Raw genomic sequence first — 26,387 nt, 5'->3', positions numbered from 1 at the left:
ATGTATCTTTTTTTCCTCACTGCTTACATATATGTACTAATATATATAATATTTAATAATATACTAGTATCATTTTACAGTTGTTATATTTTATTAAACAAAATCGACGTCGTACCATTGCTCATAAAAAACAACAAAGGGATATATAAAACTACTAATATATTTTCCTCCCTTGATAGGTTAAATAAAAAAATAAATATAAAAGGGAAAAAAGAAAAAATATGTTCGCTTCAAAAATTATATTGGATAAGCAACGAAGGGAAATATATGCCTTTTCAACATAAAAAAAAAAAAAAATATAAAATTTTGCAAAATGTTAATAATGAAGAATACTTGGAAGAGGGGGGAGAAACAGAAAAAAAAAAGAAAAAAAAAAAAAAAAAAAAAAAATTAATCAAAGGAAATAATGAAGTCATCAAAGGAAATAAGGACATAAATAAGGAAAATAATGAAGAATACAATAAGGAAAATAATGAAGAACATAATAAAGATTATAATAAAACACGTATTGTTAAAAGAAAGGTGAAAAAAATCTCTAAGGATGTTCTACAAAATATAGAAGAAAACAAATGTTTAAACGAAAAAGAAAAGCATAAAAAAGAATTAGAAAATGAAGAATTTGATTTATTAAATTATTTTCGAATGGAAGAAAATTCTTTAAAAAGTCAAATAAATCCAGAAAAAAGTAAAGATATTATTAGAAGTGAACATTTTAAACAAATGATGAGTGATTTAAATATAAAAGAAGATGATGTTTTACAAATGTTGAAAAGGAGCGAAAAGGATGTTACACATTTTATTAATAAAAATTTAACATTAGATGAAATACAAAAGAAAGCACAGAGTGATGATGAACATAATGAAAAATTATTTGATATATATATGAATAATAAGAGTATAAATTTTTTAGAAAATATTAATTTTAAAAGAATAGGGAAAAAATATAAAGATATTGTTAAAGAGGTTATTGATATCTTTATAGATAAAAATTTTAATTTTAATGAATTAATAAAATATATAGACGAAGATGAACAAAAAAATAATTGTATATATATATTAAAAGAAAACATTTTATTTAAAGATTTAGATAATGCAACTTTATTTGAAATTATAAAAAAATCTATTTTAATTGCATATTTAAATATAACATTTTCAAATGATATACATAATTATGACTGGAATGCACAAATAGAAAATTACATAACTACATCATTAAATACACAATATTATAGAATAAATGAAATATCTTATTCAAACAATAGTATAAATATAAATATAAAATATATTAAAAATGATAAGGATAATGTAAACCAACATGAAGAAATTGAATATAATATAAAGGATTCAATAAGACAATATGAGCATAATAATAATTTAAATATCCTTTCTAATTTTAACATATTTATATATTTTACATGATAAAAAAAATGGATAATACATATATATATATATATGTGTCACCATGTTGAAGGTAAAAAATTAAAAAGGTTATACATATATATATATATATATATATATATATATATATATATATTTATATATATATATATATTTTTTTTATTTATTTTATTTTTTTTTTGTTTTTATACATCATTTTGCTTTCTCATAATATAATTTCTTCAAAGCATCTATTTGTTCAGGGTTATAATATGACCAACATATTATCCACCTCGTTATATTTCCACTATATGATTCAAATATTCTATATTGCGCTATATATACAGGTGGAATTTTTTTTTGTATATTTTTAAAAACAAAAGTTTGATTAAAATATAGATTTTCTTTTATTATACAATTAAGGAAATATATTTGATTTTTTTTGTATTCATGATATAATCTCATTGAATTGATAATTTCCTTTTTTATTAATTTAACATTTTTAAACTTGGATACTAATGTCGTAAACCATATAACATTAAAAAAATAAGATATACTTTCCTCAAGCATATTCATGATAAATTTATATTCTCCTCCATTATTATTGTAATTTGGGGTTGAATTGATATAAGGTGTATTATTAAGATTATGTTCTTCTTCTTCTTCTTCTTCTTCTTCGTTTATAGATATTTTAAAAGATGTTATATTACCATCATTTATTTGATTGCTCATATTTTTATTATTACAACAATGATTAGAATTTTCCATTTTGATCTTTGTAATATTATTTTCTTCTTCCCTTTCTACTTTCTGTTCTTTTTGGTTTTCCGTATTTATCGGCCCTAATTCACTCGAAATAGTTCTATCTAAATTTATATTATGCGTTTGTATATCATCCGTATGGATATTATCTATAAATATATTAGTTCCATGCATATTATCCACATGGTTATTATGATCATTACTATTTTTCTTATTCTTCTTATTATTTTTCTTCTTATTATTATTATTATTTTCCTTATCATTATTATTATTATCTATGTTTATCCCCTTTTGGTCTCCCAAATAATATACCACTTCATCAACATTGGCTTCTAACATTCTATATGGATTTTTATTTACCTCTTCAATAAAGGTATAATATGGTGGATTGCACATGGAGAAAAAAAACAAATCCGAATTATTAATAATGTTTTGAAAAATATTTCTTTTATTTGTTTGATATTTTAGTTGAATATCATTTTCTTTGTTATTTATTAAAATATTTATAAAACTATATTTTAAAGAATCGATATTTATATCAGTACCTAAAAAAGACCACTTATATATATTATTCCCTAAAAGAGGATATATACAATTAGCTCCTACACCTATATCTAATACTTTAATTATATTACCATATAATAAGAACATATTGTTTTGTACTTTATTCGTATTATTTATATTTATATTTACATTTATATTTGTAACAGGTATATATTTATCATTATTTTTTATACTATTTAAATTATTCTTTAAGTTGTTTAATTCGTTCATGTCTGTGAGATCAGCTAAAATGTGTATATAATTTACCCTCCCAGGAACACATGGACAGAGAAATTTCCCCCCTTGATCATTTTGTAATATAATGTTTTCATTTTTTTTATTACATTCAAAAGTATTTTTACAATATATATCATTTCTTTGTTCATTAATGTTATTATTATATGTTATGGTATAATCATCATATTGACGACAAGACAAATTTGTATTACTATCATTTTTTAAATTTAATAAATACGCATCATAATTTTTATATGACAATAATATGATATTTTTCAAAGAATTTATATCTTTCAATTCATTTATACTATAAATAAATTCATTAGTATTAAAACTATTATTACCCAAAATAATGTTATTTTGAATTTCATCATTTTTAATATAAGGCATATAAAAATTTAGATCATAATATTCTTTTAATATAGATTTACTCAAAAAATATACTGCAATTGATTGTTCAAAGTTATAGTATACATTTGTGGACTTTTCATTTTTATGTAAAAATATTTTTAAAAATGTATATTTTTTACTTAATTCTAAATAATCAATATATATATGTTTATGTATATTCCTATCATGCATTAAATTATTTTTTTCATACTTTTTTGAGTTCTCTTTTTTTCTATTCCTTATATTGTCCTTCCATGTTTTGTTACTTTTACATTTTGAAGAATAGCGAATCTTAAAGTTTTTACCCTTTTTCGTTTTATCTGCTTGCATTTCTTCTCACAGAAATATAATCACATAAAAAAATATATATATATATATATGTATATTATATATATATATATATATATATAAAAGAACAAAAAAAAAAAAAAAAAAAAAGTTAGATAGATAAACATAAAAAAAAAAAATAAATAAATGAATATATTTATAAATATATATTTGAAAGAAAGAAAAAAATACCAAAACATAAATAAAAATATATATATATTATATATATATATATTATAATAACTGATCTTGTATCTGTTCTATTCTTTTTTTGACGAAAGGTATAAAAAAAAAAAAAAAAAAAAAAATTAAAATATTATATATATATATATATATATATATATATATATATATATATTATGTACATGAATTTATTTTTAATTTTTAATTTTTAATTTTAAATATTGTGAATATCCAAATGATTATTATTCATAAAAATCGTAAGAATAATTACTAATAATAATTTTGTCTCCTTCCTTTGCGCCCATATGTTTGAGTTTTATATTTACATTTAAATCATTCAATAATTTCATAAAAACTTGGGCACTATCCGTTTTTGTAAAATTAAAAATGTTAGCTTGGTTTTCTAAATAATCTCCTTTTATTATATAAACTTTTTCATTATATTTATGAATTTTATAATGAAATGGTTTATAATTATCTGAATTTTCTAAGTGTTCCATATCTAATACTTTTGGTAATGTTTTTAAAAAGGTGTTTACTAAATCTTCATTATTATTTAAATGTAGTGTAATAATATCATTAATGGTTTTTTCGACATTTTCGCCAGTTAATGCAGATAAATAATATATATTATGAATTTTTAATTGTTCTTTTAAATTATTTATAAAGGTTTGAATGTTTTCTTTATTATCATATATATCAATTTTATTTAGAACAACTACTTCTTTTTTATTTAAAAATATGTTATCATATTGAACAAGTACGTTTTTTATATTTTTATATATTTCCATAATATTGTCATTATTTATATCAAACATATAAACTAAAATTTTACTATATTTTAAATGTTCTAGATATTTATAAGATATATTATTAATTTTTTTATCTAAATCTTTAATAATACCAGGAAAATCAATTACACTAAAATGAGTTCTTTTCTTTTCAATACTTGGATTTTTTTTTTTTTGCCTGTTCAATGTATGTGATAAGTAAGGGTTCTTTTTTTCCTCCTCTTCTTCATTTGGAATATTATCATTATAAATATCTTCAATGAAATTATATTGATCATGATCGTCTAATAAATTGTAATCATCCATATTGTTATTATTATACATAATATCAGAACAATTATTATTATTATTATTATTATTATTATTATTATTATTATTATCATAATTGTCATTATTATTATCATTATTATTATCATAATTGTCATTATTATTATCATTATTATTATCATTATTATTATTTAACAAAGAATCATTTTCATTATTCATATTTTCCAACTTGTCATCTTTATTATATTTTTCAACCATTGTATCCTCTTCACTGTAACCTATTTCAGGAATTGTTTCTTCACTTGGTGTCCCATCAAAGGATATAAATTCATTGTCCTTTCTTATATCAGAATCATCCTCAACCCTTTTAAACATTCCAACATTTGGAAATTTCGATGTATAACTATAATTAGCTATTTTTACATTGGCTTTAGTAATTTTATTTAACAATGTACTTTTTCCAACATTTGGATAACCAATAATACCCAAATCTGTAAATAAAATTTTTTTCAGATAAATTTTTTTTTCTTTTGTTTTTTCTCCATATTGACATACAAAAGGTATTTTTAAACTTTTGGTTCGATAAGAATAATTACCCTTTCCACCTTTCCCCCCTTTAGCAATTAAAACCTTTTGGTTATTCATATAAATAAAATTAATAAATTCTTTTTGCTCATTATATATAATTGTATTTATTGGGACATATATATATTCATCTTTTCCATTATATCCAACTTGATTATTATTTAAACCTTTTCCTCCATTTTCCGCATTATAAAATGATTTTAATTTCACATTTAAAAAATTATCAATTTTCTTATTACCTATTACATATATATCACCACCGTTTCCTCCTCTTCCACCCGAAGCATATTTTTTATTTTTTTTTTGTGAAAATACAGTAAAACAGCAAATACCATCACCCCCATTCCCAGCCTTTACTTTAATTACACACCTATCATGAAATTCATTTTTCTTTATCATCTTTTGCATACTATATAAAGTGCTCCTGCTATTTTCTCTTTTCCTTCTTTTGAATTTGGTACCCTTCATGTTATTTAAAAACATTATTCTTTTCCCAACACGCCATCGCGAAAACAAAACGCTTCCTACAATGGATTCATAATATATGGTAAAAATAAAAAAGATGAATGATATCATCATATTATAAATTTATTAAAAAAAAAAAAAAAAAAAAAAAAAAAAAAAAAAAAAAAAAAAAATTAGTTATAATTCCAAATATATTTCTAAACTTCAGTATATTACGGTAAAAAAAAAAAAAGGGGGCGGAAAAAAAAAAATATATATATTTATATATATATATATATTATATAACAATTTAGATATATTTCTAAATGTATTGAATTTTATATTATATCACTTAAGAATAGAATTAAAAAAAGTGATACATTTTGGATATACATATATATAATATATATATATATATATATATATATATATATATATATATATATATATATATATACAAAAAATATATAAAGTTTTATAAACTTTTATATAGTGTGCTTCTATTTGAATTTTATTATATACATACTTTTTAATAACATTATTAATATCTATATATTACATATATGTATTATTTATTGAACTTTTTTTTTTTTTTTTTTTTTTTAAAGCAATATTTTGTAATAAATATTATTCAATAAAAGTTTCAGTGAACTTTTAAAAGTTTCCAAATAAGAAAAAAAAAAGAAAAAGAAAAAAGCAGGTTACATTAAAATTTTAAAACAAATTATGCATTTTAATATATAAAATATATATGTATATATTTTTTTTTATAAATATTCACAAAAGGGAGAAACAGTATGTTATTAAGCCCATGTGTATATTTATAAGGAACACAAAAAAAAAAAAAAAAATAATAAGGATAAATATAAAAAACATTGTATAAAGAATAAACAAAAATATATAATAATATATTTTATATATATTTATATATATATATATATATATTAATTTGTTTCCTTTTTTATTTATTGTAATATTTGTATTTTTTCTAAAAATTTATAAAAATGATCAATATATTTCATATTAAATTTTGGATAAACTTTGTGTATATTTTTTACTTCATCAAATATATACTTTTTAATTATATTTTTAAAAGAATAAATTAAGGAAGTACTTAACTTTTGATTATATAAGATGTGTAAAATATTAGTCCATACATTTTTATTTTTTAACTTATTTTCCTTATGATCATCAAGTGATATTAAAATAAAAATAGTTTTTAAAAAAAAGAATATATTAGAATTTGCATTTGTATCATCTTGATTTATTTCATCATTTGTTTTTTCTTGATTTTTCATTTCTTCAATTTTGATATGTTTAAAAATTAGAAAGTTTATTAATTTCTCTTTTAACAAGTAGGTAAACAATTTACTCAAAAAGAGAACATTTTTTATATCCATATTAGATATATTTTTTATGTAATTAATAAAAATTGTTTTTAAACTAAATGTATAAACTCTATTATTAACATGAGATAAATTACTTAAAAGTTTTGCATATGATTCTTTATAATTTTTATTATATAAAATTATTTGTATTATAGTTTGAATAACATGCGGAATATTTTTCTTTTTCTTTAATAGTGCTAATAAATTATGGACACATTCATCTACATCTAAACTATATTTAATAATTAAAAATATTTTTTTTGGTAATATCCCTTGAATTTTGTATTTTTTAAGTAATTTATTAAAATGTACTTCATTAAATTGTTCTTGATCTATTAAATAATTTAATTTATTAATTTTTGTTTTATTTTCTATATCATGAAATTGATTATTTGATATATTTGTATGTAAATCGTTACATATATTTTTATTTTTATTTTTATTTTTTTGTTTCCCTCTTTTTTTCTCGTCATGCATATTTTCTACTGATATAGTATTAAAAACTTTTATAAACGAAAATGATATCATAGTTTTTTTATATACATATTTATTTTCATACTCTTTTAAGACACTAAATAAAAATTCGAATTTATTTAAAAAATGAAATTTCATTTTCCCATTTTCTAAATCTTCAATATCTTTAATTAAAAACCGAAGCTTACTTTTTTCAAGAAGTATATTATTACATTCAATATATTGTTCAATTTGCTTTTTTAAATATTCTGATATATGCTTTAAATGTATATTGTCATCTTCTTCTTTTAATTTCATTCCACATATTTTTAAAACAATAATTATATTATCTACATTATTTATGCTCATATGTTCACATAATATATTAATAATGTCTATTATGAAATCAAATTCGATATAACTCAAAGCATAAAATAAACTAAAACATTTTAATAAATTTCTGAATAAAATTTTAAAGTCTTGATATTTTTCATGTTCTTTTGGGCTTATTTTATAATTATCTCCTTGTGGATTTGATAACATATTATTTTCATTTTTCCTATTTAAAAGATATGTGTCATTCACACTATTTATGGATTGTGTTTCTATTTTATTGTTCATTTCATTTTCCCTTTCTACTATCTTCATTAAATTTACATTATCTTCATAATAATATTTAAATATAGCTGTCAAATCTTTTAAAAAGTCATATAATATGTTTTCACATAATAAATTATTTAAGACACATATAATAACAACACACATACATATATGTATATCTGTTGTATTCACATTCTTAAAATATGTTGATATTTGTTTTATTAAAATATCATTATAACACAATTTTAATTTTACATTATCTATATCATGAAAATATTTACATATATCATCAATAATACTTTTTATATTAAATTCGGATGTTTTATTTAAAGAACTCATGAGAAACTTTTCCATTTTCTTTATATCATTTTCATAATTAAATGAAACTTTTTTTTTTTTTTTTTGTTTTATCTCAACAATGGGGTTATCATTATTTATATTATTATCTGAAGAATGTTTGTCTAATTTTTTTTTTTTTTTTTTTTTTTTTTTGTCTTTTTTTTTTTTTTTCTTTATTTCTTTCTTATCTTTAACATTATCTATATTATCATCTTGTAATTTATTGTAAGGCTGTTCATTTTCTTTGCCACTTAATATATTATCAACATTTTTATTATTTACCTTATCATTATCTTGACTTAGATTATCTTCACCATCTTCATTATATTCATCATTTTCATTATATTCATCATCTACATTATATTCATCATCTTCATTATATTCATCATCTACATTATATTCATCATCTTCATTATATTCACCATCTTCATTATATTCATCATCTTCATTATATTCACCATCTTCATTATATTCATCGTCTTTACCTTTTTGAATTTTTTTTTTTGTTAAAAAATTTTGAGATTCATTAAATATTATATCAGCCAACTTTAACAAGCTTGTATCAAATCCATCCTTTTCTAATTCTTTTATAAGTTTATCTTCATTTTTTTTATTACTTCCATCCTCATTTTTAATTTTCAATTTTTTCGATAAATACGACAATAAGTAATCGTCTTTTTCTTGTTCTTCTAAATAATTTCTTTTATTATTAAAATAATTAAATGATTTATTCGAATTATCGTTTAGTTTAATTTTTTTCGTTTTTTTTGAATTTTTTACAGATTTATTTTTTTTTATCAAATTTTTATCTGAATCTGATAAAAATTGATTTGTATTTGATTCATGGTTCTTATTAATTATAATTTGATCATTATTTGAGAAGGAGACTTGTTTTTTTTCTTTTTTCAAAAATGAATTTTTTCTTTTTTTCTTGGAATACAAAAGTTTGTTTTTCTTTATCTGTTTCCTAGCCAATTTTCTAATTTCCTTTCGGCTTAAATTATGACCTACAAAAAAAAAAAAAAAAAAAAAAAAAAAAAAATTCATATATTTTATTATATTTTTATATAAAAAATAAAAACAAAATCTACAAATTCATACAATTCGGTTAAATGTTTTAATCAAAATAAGGAAAACAAAAAAAAAAATATATATATATATTATATATATTATAAATATTCATTTAAATATTTTTATATTTTACCCTTTTTCATAAATAATTTCATATTTACAAATAAAGATATAAAAATTTGTCAAAATGACAAAATAAATAAAAAATTACGATACTAAAATATAAGATATAGAAATAAAATCTTTAATTTGAACATTTTTATATCTACATAATTTTTATATATTTTTAAATAATCAACATCTTATATTTATGTCATCATCTGTTTTATTATTAATGTTAAAATTAAAATTTGTATAAATATATTATAATATTTATAATATATATATTTTCTTTTTATTTCTATAAATTTAAATCATTTATAAAAAAAAATATCTTATTTCCAAATGTAGATAAATATAATAATATACAATTTGAAGAATTATACTTAATTAATATTAAGATAATAATTAAAAAAAAAAAAAAAAAAAAAAAATAAAAATAAAAATAAATAAATAAATAATATAATATAATATAATATATTTTTTTTTTTTTTTGATCTACAAATGATTTTACATATATACCATATTTTATAAGATCAAGGAAAAATTTATATTTGAAGCATATATTATTTCATATAATATATTAATAACATTTTATATATATATATGATCTTCAAAAATATAACTCATCAAATAAAAGTATTATTTTAATATTGCATCATTATATATTATATATTATATTTTTGTGCTATATATTATATATATAATATGTATGTATATTCTTGTATACATATAAAAATATGTATTTATATATATATGAATGCTACCCAAGAAAAAAAAAAAAAAAAAATAGAATAATACCATAATTAATTATATATATTATGTTATTAAAATATATAAAAATAATTAATTATTAATAGATAATTATAAATTAAATATTTTTTTTTTAATTTTTTTTTTTTTTTCTTAATATCTTATTCTTATTTTTCTAAGGTGTATAATATATTTGTATAATAATACATACATTATTATATATATATAATATATTTTATTTTTATATTGTATTCATAAATGTGTATTATAAAAATTTATATTTTAAAAAAAAAAGAACAATATAAATATATATATATATATATATATAGTAATGTAAAACTTATATGTATTATTAAAATATTTTTAGATCTATAAATGACATAAATTATATATATATATATTTTTTTTTTTTTTATTATGTACATATATAATGTGTTTAAATATATACTTGTTTATTATAAGATAGAAGAAGATATAATAATATTTAATGCATAAAGATGTAGAATAAATTAGGTTATATATATATATATATATACATATTATTAGAAAAAGAAGAAATAAGAAGTAATAACATATATGTGTAAATATGTATTCATTACAAATGTTATAAAGTTAATTTGTTTATTTTATTTTACTTTTATTATTTTAATCTATTTTTTTTTTTTTTTTTTTTTTTTTTTTTTTTGTGTGTGTCACAATTTGTCTTTCCATTTTGATAAAATAAAAATGAAAGGTTTTTGTTATAATAGCATATATAAAAAATGAAGTAAGAAAAATAATATATATTATATATATTTGTTATACAATGATTTCTATGATATACTACCATGCTTTTGTATAAGTTTTATTTTTTATACTTTTTGCTCGTACATTTGTCGTTATGCATACGTTATAGAAATCAAAATAAAACTGATTCTTATTTAAAAACAAATTATAAATTATTAAAAAAGAGGAAAAAATATGAAAACCGTAGATATAAATTTCCAAAAAACAGAAAAGGAAATAATAACAATATATATGATGCTATAAATAATAATAATACTAATAATATATATAATAATGACACATATAAAAACCGAATATTTTTTAGGAATGAGAAAAATGATGAGAATTTTATCAAGACCAATAAATATTCTTATTATGAAAAAAGAAATAAGATCAAATTAAATAGTGCTACTAGCACTTTTGTTTCAAAGTATTATAAAATAAATATTAATGATGTATATAATTATTTACATAGAAAAAAATATGAATTTATAGAAACAGATATTAAGATAACGTTAAAGTATTGTCCATTTTGTCCTCCACATAAATATAAATATGATAATATGTATAAACATGAAATATTTAAAAACACAGGAAATAGTTATTGTCATAGATGTGGATATAAAGGAAGTTTCTATGATTTCAAATTGAAAATGGGGGATCTAATAACTAGTAATTTTGAAAGTACTGTAGTACATAATAATAATTTTTATGAAGAAGAAGAAGAAAAAATAACACTAAATGATGTAAAGGTTTATAATATGAATTTATTATATTCAAAAGAAGCTGAAAACGCAAGGAATTATTTAATGAATGTAAGGAAGTTAAGCATTGATACTTTAAAAAAGTTTTTAATAGGTTTTTCTGTTATGGAATTTCAATCTTTTGAAAGTTCTGGTAAATTTGAAAAACACGAATGTATTATATTTCCATTTATAAAAAAAGTAGATGAAATAAATATGATAGAAACGAATGGAATCAACAGTAACATGAACAAAATGAACAACAACAACAACAACAACAACAACAACAACAACAATAATAATAATAATAATAATAATATAAATGATAATTATGAAGTGGTACGAATAAAAATTAGAAGTTTAAAGGATAAAGGTTATATGAGATTATATCCTAAAAATGTTAGAAATGAAATGAAATTATTTTTTTTTGGTGATCATTTAATTAAAAATTCAGAAGAAATAGTTTTGACAGAAGGAGAAATTGATGCCATGACAATAAGTCAAGAAACAAAATATCCAGCTATATCTTTACCAAATGGATCAAAATCTTTACCTATATATTTATTACCATATTTAGAAAGGTTTAAAAAAATACATTTATGGCTAGATTTTGATAAAGCTGGAAAATCAAGCGTCTTCAATTTCGTTAATAAAATCGGATTAGGAAGAACCAACGTAATTACGGATGCCAATGTTCACTATTTAAATCCAGATGTTTTTAAGAGAAGACAAAAGTCCAGGTTAACCAAAAAGAGTCTTCTCCTTACATCAATGGCTTCTAATGCTATGGAGATTCTTCAAAAAGATAAAGAAGAAAATATGCATAATATATATGATACTACTAATAATGACTATATGGATAATAAAATACTGAGTAATAATTTAAAAAGTATAAGTAGTGACAAAATAAAGAAAAAAGAAGAAATTGATCTATTTAATGGACAGAAAATTTCTAGCAATAATATAAATGTAAATATACTAAAAAACAAAAAAAACGAAACAGATAATATAACAAATAAGGAAAATAAAAGTGATAATAATTTGAAAGAAGGAATGGAAAAAAAAGAGATACAAAATGAAATAAGTGTAATTGAAGATAATAATAATAATAAAAATAATATAATAGAAAATAATAATGATGATATGTCAGAAAAAATAAAAGTAGAAAAATCGATTGAAGATAATATTTCTTATTTTGTTGATAATAATATTATGTATATACCAAATAATATAATTATAAAAGATGCGAATGATTGTTTGAAACATAATATTGATATAAGATTCTTTATAGAAACTAGTGAAAAGGTAAAACATAGTCAAATATTGAATTTTAATGATTTAAGGCAACGTATATTAGAAGAATTAAAATATCCTGATCGAATTAATGGTGTAAAAAGTAAAACCATTCCATCATTAAATAAATATTTATATGGATTAAGAATGGGAGAATTATCTATATGGACTGGTTCTACAGGTGTAGGAAAAACTACCTTATTGTCTCAACTCTCTTTAGATTATTGTATCCAAGGAGTATCAACATTATGGGGATCATTTGAAATAAATAATGTAAAATTAGGAAAAGTCATGTTAAATCAATTTTGTGGAAAAAACCTTGAAAAAAATATAGAATTATTTGATATATATGCTGATAAATTTGAACTGTTACCTCTTAAATTTTTAAAGTTCCATGGTAGTACAAATATTGATCAGGTTATAGATGCTATGGATTATGCTGTGTATGCATATGATGTAAAACATATAATTATTGATAATTTACAATTTATGTTAAATATAAATAAATTTTCTGATATATATGAATTACAAAATATTGCTATAGATAAATTTAGATCCTTTAGTACAAACAAAAATGTTCACATAACTTTAGTTGTTCATCCAAGGAAAGAGGATAACAATTTATTATCTATTTCATCCGTTTTTGGTAGTGTAAAATCAACTCAAGAAGCAGATAATGTGTTTATTATACAAAGACATGTATCAAAAACAAATGAAACTGTTTTTTTTATAGATATTAAAAAAAATAGATTTAAAGGAAGTTTAGGGAAAATACCTTATTTATATAATAAAGAAAATATGACAATAAAAGAAATATCAATAAATAATTTTAATGAGCATGTAGTTTCAAATACTTATTTACCATCAAATAAATTTTCTTCTTCATCATTACAAAATAATACTACTAATAATAATTTTATACAAAATGATAATTTAAATTTCACTTTATGTGATGAATATGATTATATGAAACAGCTAGCTGATGAATATGAATCAAAACATGCTTTTAAAAAAGGTTATAGGTCTAAATTAGATCCTAATTTAAGGGTGAATAATATAGATATGATAAAAACAGAAATAATTGACAATAGCGATATGAATAACAATAAAAATGTTACTCTTTATGTGGATAGTTTAGAGAATATAAAAACTATATCGACTGATGATAAAACTAATGATGATAAAAGAGATGTAAATGAAATAAAAAGCATTAAAAACAATGAACGTAAAAATACATTAAAGATTGATGGAAACAAATCATTAGGTTCTACACAAAATTTAAATTACGAAAATGAAAATAAAAACAATAATAATAATAATAATAATAATAAGAGTAATCAAGAAATGGAAAAGAATAACATAGATGATAAATCATCAACAGGAAATAATAAAAATATAAATGGCAACTCAAAAGGTAATAATAATATTAATAATAATAATAAGAATAAGAACAGTAGTAGTAGTAGTAGTAGTAGTAGTAATTATAATAATAATGAGGGGATTAAAAATATATTAAACACATCGGCACAAAATAACATTCCTTTTAAAGATACAATATGGTCATATACACTAACTAATGAAGGATTAATAAAATTGTGTGAAGAACTAAAAGATGAAGAAGCAGAAAAACTTAAAAATCGAGTTGTCGTTCTTTCGATGAGAAATTGTATAATTGATAATAATTCTTCTATAAAAGATATAAGAACATTTATAAAAACAAATAAATTAAATATAAAAACTGCAGGAAAAAATTTAAAAAAAATGGATATATTTATTAGTATTTTACAAAATATACCAAAGGAATATATTACAATTAAAAGTGGACAGAAATATGGACCAAATAAAGGACTACCAAATGACAAATCAAAAAACAAAATAAAGGAACCACATAATAATAATATGTTGGAATATAATAAAGTTGGATCTAACATCGGTGATGGACAAAATACATCATCATCATGTATGAATATTAATAAAATATATAGTGAAGAAGAAAACAATATATACATAAATAATAATAATAATAATATGAATAAGGAACCCCAAACATTATTACCAAATGATAGAAATGATTCAAACTCTCATAGTTATAATAATATTAATTATACAATGGTTAAAAATGGTAACGAAGGAAATATAAATGATTATCTAAATAGAAATTATGAAAATAATGTAGATAACCATCATAATGATGAAATTACAAAGAAATACATAAAGGATAATATTATAAATGTAGATGATAATATAATTAAAAAGAAAGATATATTTAAATTAAAAAATGAAAATAATGAAATTACAGAGTGCGCATTTGAATATTTTGAGTCTAAAAAAAAATTTGATGATGATATAGAATCTAGATTCTTTATTATAAATGATAATAATTATAATGAAAATATAAATTTAATATATAAAGATATAAAATATTGTGGATTAGATATTGAAACAACAGGTTTAGAAGTGTTCGATGAAAATATAAGATTAATTCAAATAGCTGTAGAAAATTATCCAGTAATTATTTATGATATGTTTAATATAAACAAAAAAGATATATTAGATGGATTAAGAAAAGTATTAGAAAATAAAAATATAATAAAAATAATACAAAATGGAAAATTTGATGCAAAATTTTTGCTTCATAATAATTTCAAAATTGAAAATATTTTTGATACATATATAGCTAGTAAATTATTAGATAAAAATAAGAATATGTATGGATTTAAATTAAATAATATAGTTGAGAAATATTTAAATGTAATATTGGACAAACAACAACAAAATAGTGTATGGAATAATTCCTTGTTAAATAATAATCAACTATTTTATGCTGCTCGTGATTCTAGTTGTTTATTAAAATTATATAAAAAGTTAAAAGAAGAAATAAAAAAAGAAAATTTACATATAGTAAATGATATTGAAAATAAATGTATCCTACCTATATGTGATATGGAATTAAATGGTATTAAAGTAGATTTAGAAAATTTACAAAAAAGTACAAATGAAATATTAAATGAATTAAATATTGAGAAAGATAATTTAAAAAAAAAATTAAAAGACGAAAATATAAATGTAAATTCTCAACAACAAGTATTGAAAGCTTTGCAAAAAAATAATGTTCGTGATATTTCTAATAAACTAATAGAAAATACATCTGATTCCAATTTAAAAAATTTTCTAAATCATGAAGAAATTATAAGTTTACGTAATTATAGAAGATTATATAAATTGTATTCAGCTTTTTATTTAAAATTACCATTACATATTAATACAAAAACAAATAAAATACATACTACCTTTAATCAATTAAAAACATTCTCAGGAAGATTTAGTAGTGAAAAACCAAATTTACAACAAATACCTAGACAAAAAAATATAAGAGAAATATTTATACCAAACGATAATAATATCTTCATTATAGCTGACTTTAAACAAATCGAGCTTAAAATTGCAGCAGAAATTACAAATGATGAAATTATGCTTAAAGCATATAATAATAATATAGATTTACATACATTAACAGCTAGTATTATAACTAAAAAAAATATACCAGATATTAATAAAGAAGATAGACATATAGCAAAAGCTATCAATTTTGGTCTTATATATGGTATGAATTATGTCAACTTAAAAAATTATGCAAATACGTATTATGGTTTAAATATGTCTTTAGATCAATGTCTATATTTTTATAATTCTTTTTTTGAACACTACAAAGGAATATATAAATGGCATAATCAAGTAAAACAAAAAAGAGCTTTACAGTATTCTACACTTTCAAATAGAAAAGTTATATTCCCATACTTCTCTTTTACAAAAGCTCTTAATTATCCTGTACAAGGTACATGTGCTGATATTTTAAAATTAGCTCTAGTAGATTTATATGACAACTTAAAGGATATTAATGGTAAAATTATCCTATGTGTGCATGATGAAATTATAATCGAAGTAAATAAAAAATTTCAGGAAGAAGCTCTTAAAATTTTAGTACAATCTATGGAAAATTCGGCTTCTTACTTTTTGAAAAAAGTTAAATGTGAGGTTTCTGTAAAAATAGCTGAAAATTGGGGATCAAAGGATTAACATGAAGATATCGAAAAAATAATATATATATATATATATAACATATATATGATATAAAATAAAATAAATGTTCCCATGGAATGATATATATATATATATATATCACCTCATTATATTTTCTTCAAATTTATAGATATTTACCAAATTTGCACTATGCATATAAGTAAGTCATATTCAGTACATTTTTTAAAAAGAAAAAATTTAAAATATTAAAAAAAAAAAAGTCTTTTAAAATTAGATCATAATTAAAAACAAAATGATATAAATATTTACGAATATGTATATATATATATATATATGTATATATATTATATTGATAATAATTTATAATAGACAGATACAATATTTATACACAAAAAAAAAAAAAAAAGAAATGAAGATTATTACATTTATACAAAAAAATAAAATATATATATATGATATTAAATATTGAAATTATTATAAATTCCTTTTATCCTTATAGGAGTTATTTAAGGCTTGGAAAATCATTTCTGCTCTTAACTAAAAAAAAAAAAAAAATATATATATAAATATATTTATATATATATATATATATATATATATATATATATATATATATTTGCATTACATTTGCACGTGTTTTAGTTTTTGTATTTTTTTTAATTTTTCAAATTTTTGTTATTTTATTTTTTTTTAATTATCCATAAATATATACACATATAAATATTTTGTGTATATAACTATATATATATATATATATATATATATATATATTTGATTTTTTTTAAGTTTTATTTTTTATGAATATAAAATTTCTTTCCAATATTATAATTCATTATTTAAAATATCTTCTTATTAATTTATAATATATATGTCAAAAAAAAAATGAAATATATAAATGTGATGATTTATCTATAATCATTATATGCGTATTTATATAAATAACAAACACATATATATATATATATATATATATATATATATATGTTCATTTTGTTACCTCCTGCTCGGTAGTTGTATTTCTATTTTTATCAGGGTGGCATAATAATATTGCATTTTTATAAGCACTTTTAACTACATTTGGATTTGATATTAAATCAGCCATATATACATTTTTCCATTGTGCATTTTTCCATAATACTTCATTTAATGTTGTTAACAACACTTTAATATCTTTATATGTGTTATCTGAATTTTTACACCACTTATTTATTTGTTTTTTAATTTGATTATTTATGACAACTTTTTCTTTAAATTTGGCTTGTTCGTGATCTCTATATTCTTTTAATTCTTGTAATCTGTTGTTAATTTTATTTGTTATGTTTTCGTTTTCTTTAAACATTTGTGTTTTATTGTTAAAATCATTTTGGATATTCTTTGTTTGGTTTGTTAACAAATTAGACCTTGAATTATGGATTGCTCCTTTTGTTGATATATATTTATTGTGTGGATCTATTTCATTACAGTTTAATGATGAGATATGTATGGATGGTATATAATTACTTTGGGAATTATTTATTATTTTATTTTCTTCATGTAATGTATTTAAATTATCACTATTACTTCTTCTTTCTAAAACTTGATGACTATCATGATAATTATATATATTTGAATTATTATAATTATATTGATAATTATATTCTTTTGAATTATCCTCTTGTTTTGTATTTTGTTCGTCGTATAATTTATTATTATTATTATTATTATTATTGTTGTTGACATTATTACTTATATTTATATGCTCATTCGATGCATATTTATTATATGTGTAGACACCATTTTGATAATAATTATTACTTTTATGTAAATCATTTTGTTGTAAATTTAAATTTTTATCACTCCCCTTCTTGCAATGTTCATCACTGTTTACTCTCTGAAACTCATCAGAACTATTTGTATAACTAAAATTAACTAAATTATCATGATCGTATGACCTTTTAATCGTTTCACAATGATTTCGTTTATTATGTATTAATATATCATCATTATAAATATTATCATCGGTACTACTATTCTTTTTTATTTTGTTCTCATATTTGAGAGGAATATATGAACATAAATGTGATTCATTTATGTGGTATGTCTTATGTGAATAATTATAATTTTTAAAATATATATTATTATATTCTTTATAATTTTCATGATTAACAAATAAAACCTTTACTATTACAGATCCGTTAAAAGTTGGAATAAAAGCTTCATCATTAGTTATATCTATCCAAACGTAGTTAAAATTATCCTGTTTTAATATATTTTTTATTTCATTTTCATCTGATATAATATTATTATTATGAGGGATATTATGGTGAATATTTTTCTCCCTTAATAATAATGGACTATTATTTATTATCCCTTCATTTATTACATTAATCATATCACATAAAGCAATTTTAAATCGAAATATAATATTTCCTTTAAAAGGAAAATATTTTTTAAAATCTTTAAATCTTAATTTTGTACTTAATTCGAATGGCAAAAAAAACATATTAATATCATAAGGTGTCTTTTCATTTTCTCCTATAACAATATAAGTAATATAATTTGTTTCATAGTTTAAAGATTTCTTAAGTAGTTTATTATTTACGTAATTAACTCCTCCTATAGCAATCTGTTGTAAATTAGAAGCTAGAGAAAATATATCCATATCTACAACAATTATATAAATAACTACAAATATATATATATATATATATATATATTATATTTCTTTATATTAGGTTGATATTAAAATGTTTCATTCTTCCGCCTTAATAGAAATATATAATATATATATATAATATATATATATATAATATATATATTTATGTATTTATTATTACATATATATATTATATTTCATATAATATACTTTTTTCTTTTCTTGTACTTGTCATATTTTTTACACCTTTCTGTTTTTTTAACTATACAAAAAAACTCACCAATATTCTACATTTCTTTATTCATAAAAAAATAAAAAATTAAAATATTAATAAACTATTCGTGCATTTTACATATTATATATATAACAATAATAATAATAATTCATAAACAATAAAATATTTTTAATTCAACAGAAATTATACATTTTATAAAAAATAAATAAAATAAAATAAAATAAAAACAAAAAGAATAACATAAATAAAATTATATATAATGAAAAAAAATTATAAAAAAAATATATATTTGATATATTAAATATATATATAATATATATATATTATATATATATTTATATGCATATATATTTATTATACATTTTTAACCATATATTCATAGAATATAAATATTCCACATTATAAATGTATTTATTAAGAAACATAAAAAAATAACAAAGAACAATGGTGATTATATACTTTTAAAAAATTATGAAGGAATAAACTAATTTTATGTTTATTGTAAGAAGGAAAAACATAATACATACATATTAATGGTATACATGTATACATAATCTTATAAAAATATATTCATAATATCTTTAATTTATTTATTTTTCTGAAGAATAAAGTGGAAATACTATATATCAAATGTGCTTATTTTTCAAAATTTTAAAATACATTTTAAATACGATCAATATGTTTTCAAAAAGAAGTATAATTAAAATTAAATATCATTGACTAACATGTATATATATATATATATATATATATATAATGATTTGCTGATATATTTTTTCTTCATATGAATAAAGAAGAAAAATAATAATAAAAAAAAAAAATTAATAAATATTTTATATATATATATATATATATATTTTACAACCATCATTATGATAAATTTAGCTGTTGATGGAAAATGATCATGTTTATTTTATTGGATTGTGTTATAAATAAAAATAAAATATTTGTATTGAATAGAATTAATACCAAATAAAAATTTTAGAAATAAGGGCAAAAAAAATCATTTTAATCTGTAATAAAATATACAATGCATTTTAGGAAAATTTTAAATTATCATATATATAACAAAATATAGGTGTGGTATAATAATCTTTATATATATTTTCTATATTAACTATACCTAAATATATTTATATATATATATATATATTATTATACATGTCTACATATTTCTTTCTTGAACATACATCTTATCTTAATAAATAAATAAGCATGACGTTTTAATTTAACATATTTTATATTAGTTGTCCGTCTATTCTTTTTCTTTATACCAAAAATAAAAAAGAAAATAAAAAAGAAAAAAGAAAAGAAAAACGAAAAAACGCTTGTTGATATACATTTTATATAATTAAACTAAAATGAATTATATACATATATATATACATATATATATATATATTCATTTTAGAATAAATGTATAATACATTTTATATTTTATTCTTTGATTAAAAATATATATATTAATAATAAAATATTTGTACATATAAAATATGGCTGTATTAATTTTTGTGGACTTTTTTTTTTTTTTTTTTTTTTTTTTTTCGTAATATTTATCAAAAATTATGATGTCTTTGGAAAAAATAATTATAAACAGGATAATGCTGGTTTTATATAAAATTTATATAATTTTATAAAAAAAAAAAAAAAAAAGAAAAAACAAAAAAAACAACATTATAATTATAATTATATATATATTAATATCTACAGAAAATATTACGAAAAAAAAAAAAAAAAATTAAAAAAAGAAAACACATTTTAAAATTCCTAATTTTCTACATTTAATTTTATAATATATTTATTACTATACAATATATGTTATATACGTATATATTATATAAAGAGATTATATGTATTATATATTATATATATATATATATATATATTTTTTTTTTTCCTAAAATTTTCTACATGTTATATAAAATAATAAATTCAGAACTTTATAGCAGTATTAAATATAATAACACAAATATAATATATATTATAATTTAATTCATTTATTTTTTTTTTTTTTCAAAAAAATTTTAGATTTTTCAAAAATATATTTTTATGAATTATATGTATGAAAAAATTTTGTTTTGATGAAGAGTGATTGAATTTATAATTTAATTTTTCTTTTATTTATTTTTTTTCTTTTTTTAATAAATTTTGAACAATAAATTTTTGTAAACATTTATTATATATATATATATATATATATATATATATATATATATATATTATTCCCATGATTAATTTTACATGTAAGTAATACTTCTTTTTTTTTTTTTTTTTATAAAATTTTATTGAATTTATAAAAATATTATGTATATAGTAATATATATATATATATATATATATATATATATAATATAATTTATTATTTTGTGAAAGTTTCAATTATATTATTATATTATAAATATATTATATTATTATATATATATTTTTATATATTATATTATTATATATATATATATATATATATTTAATTATATAAAAAAATAATTTATAATATATTTTTTTATTATATGGTAATAATGAACCAAAAAAAAAAAAAAAAAAAGAAAGAAAGAAAAAAAAAAATTCATTATTATATATATATATATATATATATAATATACATATTACATATAATAATAAATATATATATTTATTTTATACATTATATAATAATTATATATATACATACATATACATATATATAATATAGAAAAATGAATTAAAGGAGAAAAACATAAAAGGAGAAATGTAAAAAAAAGAAAAACGAAAAAAAAGAAGAAATAAAAAAAAAAAACATACAATGTTTTTTTTTTTTTTTTTTTTGAATTATATATTATACATTTTTTTTATAAATACATATGAATAAAATTATCCTTTACAACTTTTTTTTATAATACACTCTGAACAATATAAAAAGAAAAAAGAGCATTATAAAATTATTAATATAAATTATATAAAATAATATTTTAATATAACATAATATTATAAATACAGTTTTGTTTAATACCAAAAAAAAAAAAAAAAGAAAAAAAAAAAGAAAAAAAATATTTATTTATAAATATAGAAGTTTTTATTTATTTCTTAATTCCATATTAATGTTTTCATAATATTTTTTTATATTCTATCCTTTTTATAATCTTATCCCTATATTTTTTTTTCTTTTTTCTTTTTTTTTTTGTTTTTTTTTGATTTATATATTATTTCTTTTATTATTTATTCATAGCCTCTCCTCATTAGTCCTTTTTTCATAATATCTTTTTTTTTCTTCTCCCTTCTCATTTCTTATTGTATTTTTTTTTTTTTTTTTTGTATTAATGTACATATAACTTTTTTTTTTTTTTTTTTTTTTTTTTGTGTGATTTATATAAATATAGAAGATAACATAAAACATATAGATATGTATATTATTCCACTTAAATTCGTGAAAATTAATATATTATTTGTATATATATATATATATACAAATAATGTATATTTTTTCATGTGATATGTATATATATTTTTGTATATACCTATAAAATATATCGTATGAATCCCCCTTAAATTAGAAAAAGTATTTATATATATAATATATATATATATATATATATATATTTCTGAATAAATAATAAAAAAAAACGAAATCAGTATGAAAATTATGAAGATTATATATAACTTCATATGAATGAAAAGAAATAAAAGTAAAAATTTTATTATTGTCCATCCATAATGGTTAAAAAAAAAACAAGTGTTAATGTAAAATCTATTTTAGAAACAAAAAATAAAAGAGAAAAAAAAGACGAAGATGATGATGAAGATAATAAAACAAACAAGTTATATAATAATTTATATAAGCGAAATAAATCAATCCGAATAAATATCTTAGATAAAAATGAAAATAATGGAGAGGGGATATCTCTTTCGAGTGAAAAGCAGAAGGTAAGTTTTAAAAAAAAGAATAATAACTATGATATAAATGAAAGTGACGGTGTGGGGGATTATGGTGATGATGAATGTGAAGAAGAAAGTGAAATAGAAAACGAGGATATAATTAATAATAAAAATAATACAAATAATATAAACAATATAAATATTACAAATAATATTAATAATACAAACAATTTTGATAATACAAACAATATTGATAATACAAACAATATTGGTAATACAAATAATATTCAAATTAATAATATTCTTGAAAGGAATAGTAAAGAAAAAAGTCTTTATAAAGAAGAGCTGACTACAAATATACAAAATGGTGAAAATAATACAGTACAATTTTTTAATTTTAAAAAATATGATTATAACCCTGATCGTAAAAAAACGAGAGATGATTTAAATGATGATAACGAAAACAGCTGTAGTAGTTTTACGAGGAGAGGAAAATATAATAAAACGAAAACTATTAAAAAAAGTAATAAGTTAAAATTAACAAATACACACGAAAATTTATTATCTGATCATCATGATTATACATCGTTAAAAGTTAATTACAAAATTAATAAGAAAAGTAATTATGATAAAACAAAAAAGAGACCATTTTTATCTATAACGTTTAATGAAAAACAAAATAGGCCAGTTAATAGAAGTAGTGTTTGTACAGATAATGCAAAATTTTTAAGTTTCTTAAATGATTATGAAAGGAAGACATATCTTATAAAAAATAGAAAAAGATTTAATGAAAAGAAAATAAAAAAATTACAAACAAACATCAAAAAAAGAGAAAAATATGATACAGCAGAAACCTTAAATAATTATATTGTTAATATTGATGAAGATAATAAATATGAAGAAAATCTTCCAAGTGAAAAAATACCTAAAATAGACACCACACCTAGAAAACATTTTCCTTTTCCAATGAAAACAGATACCTGTATGTTTGATTATAAAAAAGATAGAGATGATATTCAAAAATTAAAAAGTGAAGAACGTTTAAAAAATTATGCTACTCTTGTGGAAGAACAAAAAAAGTTTTTAAGAGACAAAAGCAAAAGTAAAGATATAGAAAAACATAAAAAGAAAAAATGCTTCTTATTACCTAAAAAAAAATTAAGGAAAAGAAAAGAAAAAATTATTATATTTCTTAATCACAATTCATCAGCATATAAAAATGGACCTTTTAATGATCATTTCTATAAAACTGTATATAAAAATGACTTAGAAAATCTAGACGAAGAAAAACTGGTTATTGATTATAGTAAAGATAATACTTTTAAAAAGGCTATTCATCGAATCTTCCCGCAATTCTCTATATTCAGTTTAACGTTATATGTGACATTTATTCAGTGGGTTATATTTATATTGCTTATATCTGTAAAATCAGATTTCCCCCTGACACCATCAAGTAATAAATATAATATAACATAATATAATTCTAATATTATGATATATATATAACATAGGAGTAATATATATATATATATATATATATATGTTTTATTTTTTTAGATGATTCCTTAAAAAATTTTGGTAGTAATTTTCCACACAACATTTTTAAAAATGCAGAGTTTTATCGCCTCTTTACGTCTCTTTTTCTGCATTCCAATTTTAACCACATTTGTGCAAATACTTATGTGCAGCTAACAGTAGGATTTCTATTAGAATACTTGTATGGAACATATGTAGTTTTTTTAGTATATGTATTTACAGGTAAATAAAAAAGTATATGATAATATATATATATATTTAAATGTAAATGAAAAAATAAAAAGCATAATGTAAAGAAAATGTGATCTCACCTGTTTTTTTTTTTTTTTTTTTTTATATATTTATATAACCTGGGTCTTATCAAATGTGTGAATACATACATATATACATATATATATATATATATATATATATTTTTTTTTTTTTCCCCTTTATTATTTGAACCTACTTTTTAGGTATTTATGGAATAATTCTATCATCTCCATTAACCTACTGCTACTCAACGACCGAAAGCAGTAGTAGTTCTTCAGGAATAATTGGAATATTTTTTTCCGAAATTTTAATGATGACTAATTTTAATGTAGACAAAATTAGTATTAGTGTGCATTTGTTTTGTTTTTTTCTACTACTGTTATTTTTGAAATTTTCTTTGAATACTGTTAGTATAAATATTTACAGTCA

At 18.4% G+C, this 26,387-nt stretch overlaps 7 protein-coding genes across 7 annotated transcripts in view; 3 read left to right on the top strand and 4 right to left on the bottom strand.

Moving 5' to 3' along the window:
• PF3D7_1411800 (conserved Plasmodium protein, unknown function) lies at positions 1-1,419 on the top strand (the record flags this gene model as incomplete). Its single annotated transcript, XM_001348253.2, has 1 exon — positions 1-1,419. One exon carries the CDS (start codon positions 1-3, stop codon positions 1,417-1,419), a length of 1,419 nt encoding a protein of 472 aa, XP_001348289.2.
• A 171-nt stretch (positions 1,420-1,590) lies between these two features.
• Positions 1,591-3,639, bottom strand: PF3D7_1411700 (methyltransferase, putative; the record flags this gene model as incomplete). The annotated part of the gene is made up of 1 exon (XM_001348252.1): positions 1,591-3,639. The coding sequence occupies one exon, from the start codon at positions 3,637-3,639 to the stop codon at positions 1,591-1,593; it is 2,049 nt and encodes a 682-aa protein (XP_001348288.1).
• A 422-nt stretch (positions 3,640-4,061) lies between these two features.
• PF3D7_1411600 (GTP-binding protein Obg1) lies at positions 4,062-6,038 on the bottom strand (the record flags this gene model as incomplete). Its single annotated transcript, XM_001348251.2, has 1 exon — positions 4,062-6,038. The coding sequence occupies one exon, from the start codon at positions 6,036-6,038 to the stop codon at positions 4,062-4,064; it is 1,977 nt and encodes a 658-aa protein (XP_001348287.2).
• An 833-nt stretch (positions 6,039-6,871) lies between these two features.
• Positions 6,872-9,912, bottom strand: PF3D7_1411500 (conserved Plasmodium protein, unknown function; the record flags this gene model as incomplete). Its single annotated transcript, XM_001348250.2, has 2 exons — positions 6,872-9,693; positions 9,891-9,912. The coding sequence occupies 2 exons, from the start codon at positions 9,910-9,912 to the stop codon at positions 6,872-6,874; spliced, it is 2,844 nt and encodes a 947-aa protein (XP_001348286.2).
• Positions 9,913-11,436: 1,524 nt separating this feature from the next.
• Positions 11,437-17,487, top strand: PF3D7_1411400 (plastid replication-repair enzyme; the record flags this gene model as incomplete). Its single annotated transcript, XM_001348249.3, has 1 exon — positions 11,437-17,487. The coding sequence occupies one exon, from the start codon at positions 11,437-11,439 to the stop codon at positions 17,485-17,487; it is 6,051 nt and encodes a 2,016-aa protein (XP_001348285.1).
• Positions 17,488-17,925: 438 nt separating this feature from the next.
• On the bottom strand, positions 17,926-20,092 carry PF3D7_1411300 (DnaJ protein, putative; the record flags this gene model as incomplete). Its single annotated transcript, XM_001348248.2, has 2 exons — positions 17,926-17,988; positions 18,449-20,092. 2 exons carry the CDS (start codon positions 20,090-20,092, stop codon positions 17,926-17,928), a joined length of 1,707 nt encoding a protein of 568 aa, XP_001348284.2.
• A 3,916-nt stretch (positions 20,093-24,008) lies between these two features.
• PF3D7_1411200 (rhomboid protease ROM8) overlaps positions 24,009-26,387 on the top strand; it is a gene marked incomplete at both ends in the record, with an annotated part of 2,705 nt that continues 326 nt past the window's right edge. Inside the window, 3 exons of the mRNA XM_001348247.2 lie at positions 24,009-25,623; positions 25,728-25,928; positions 26,162-26,387. The exon at positions 26,162-26,387 is cut by the window's right edge and continues 20 nt beyond it. Of these exons, the coding sequence (XP_001348283.2) occupies positions 24,009-25,623; positions 25,728-25,928; positions 26,162-26,387 (2,042 nt within the window). The remainder of the gene's footprint in view (positions 25,624-25,727; positions 25,929-26,161) is intronic.

Source organism: Plasmodium falciparum, assembly GCF_000002765.6.
Source record: "Plasmodium falciparum 3D7 genome assembly, chromosome: 14".
Taxonomy (NCBI): domain Eukaryota; phylum Apicomplexa; class Aconoidasida; order Haemosporida; family Plasmodiidae; genus Plasmodium; species Plasmodium falciparum.
This window is presented reverse-complemented; position numbering and strand designations above follow the sequence as displayed.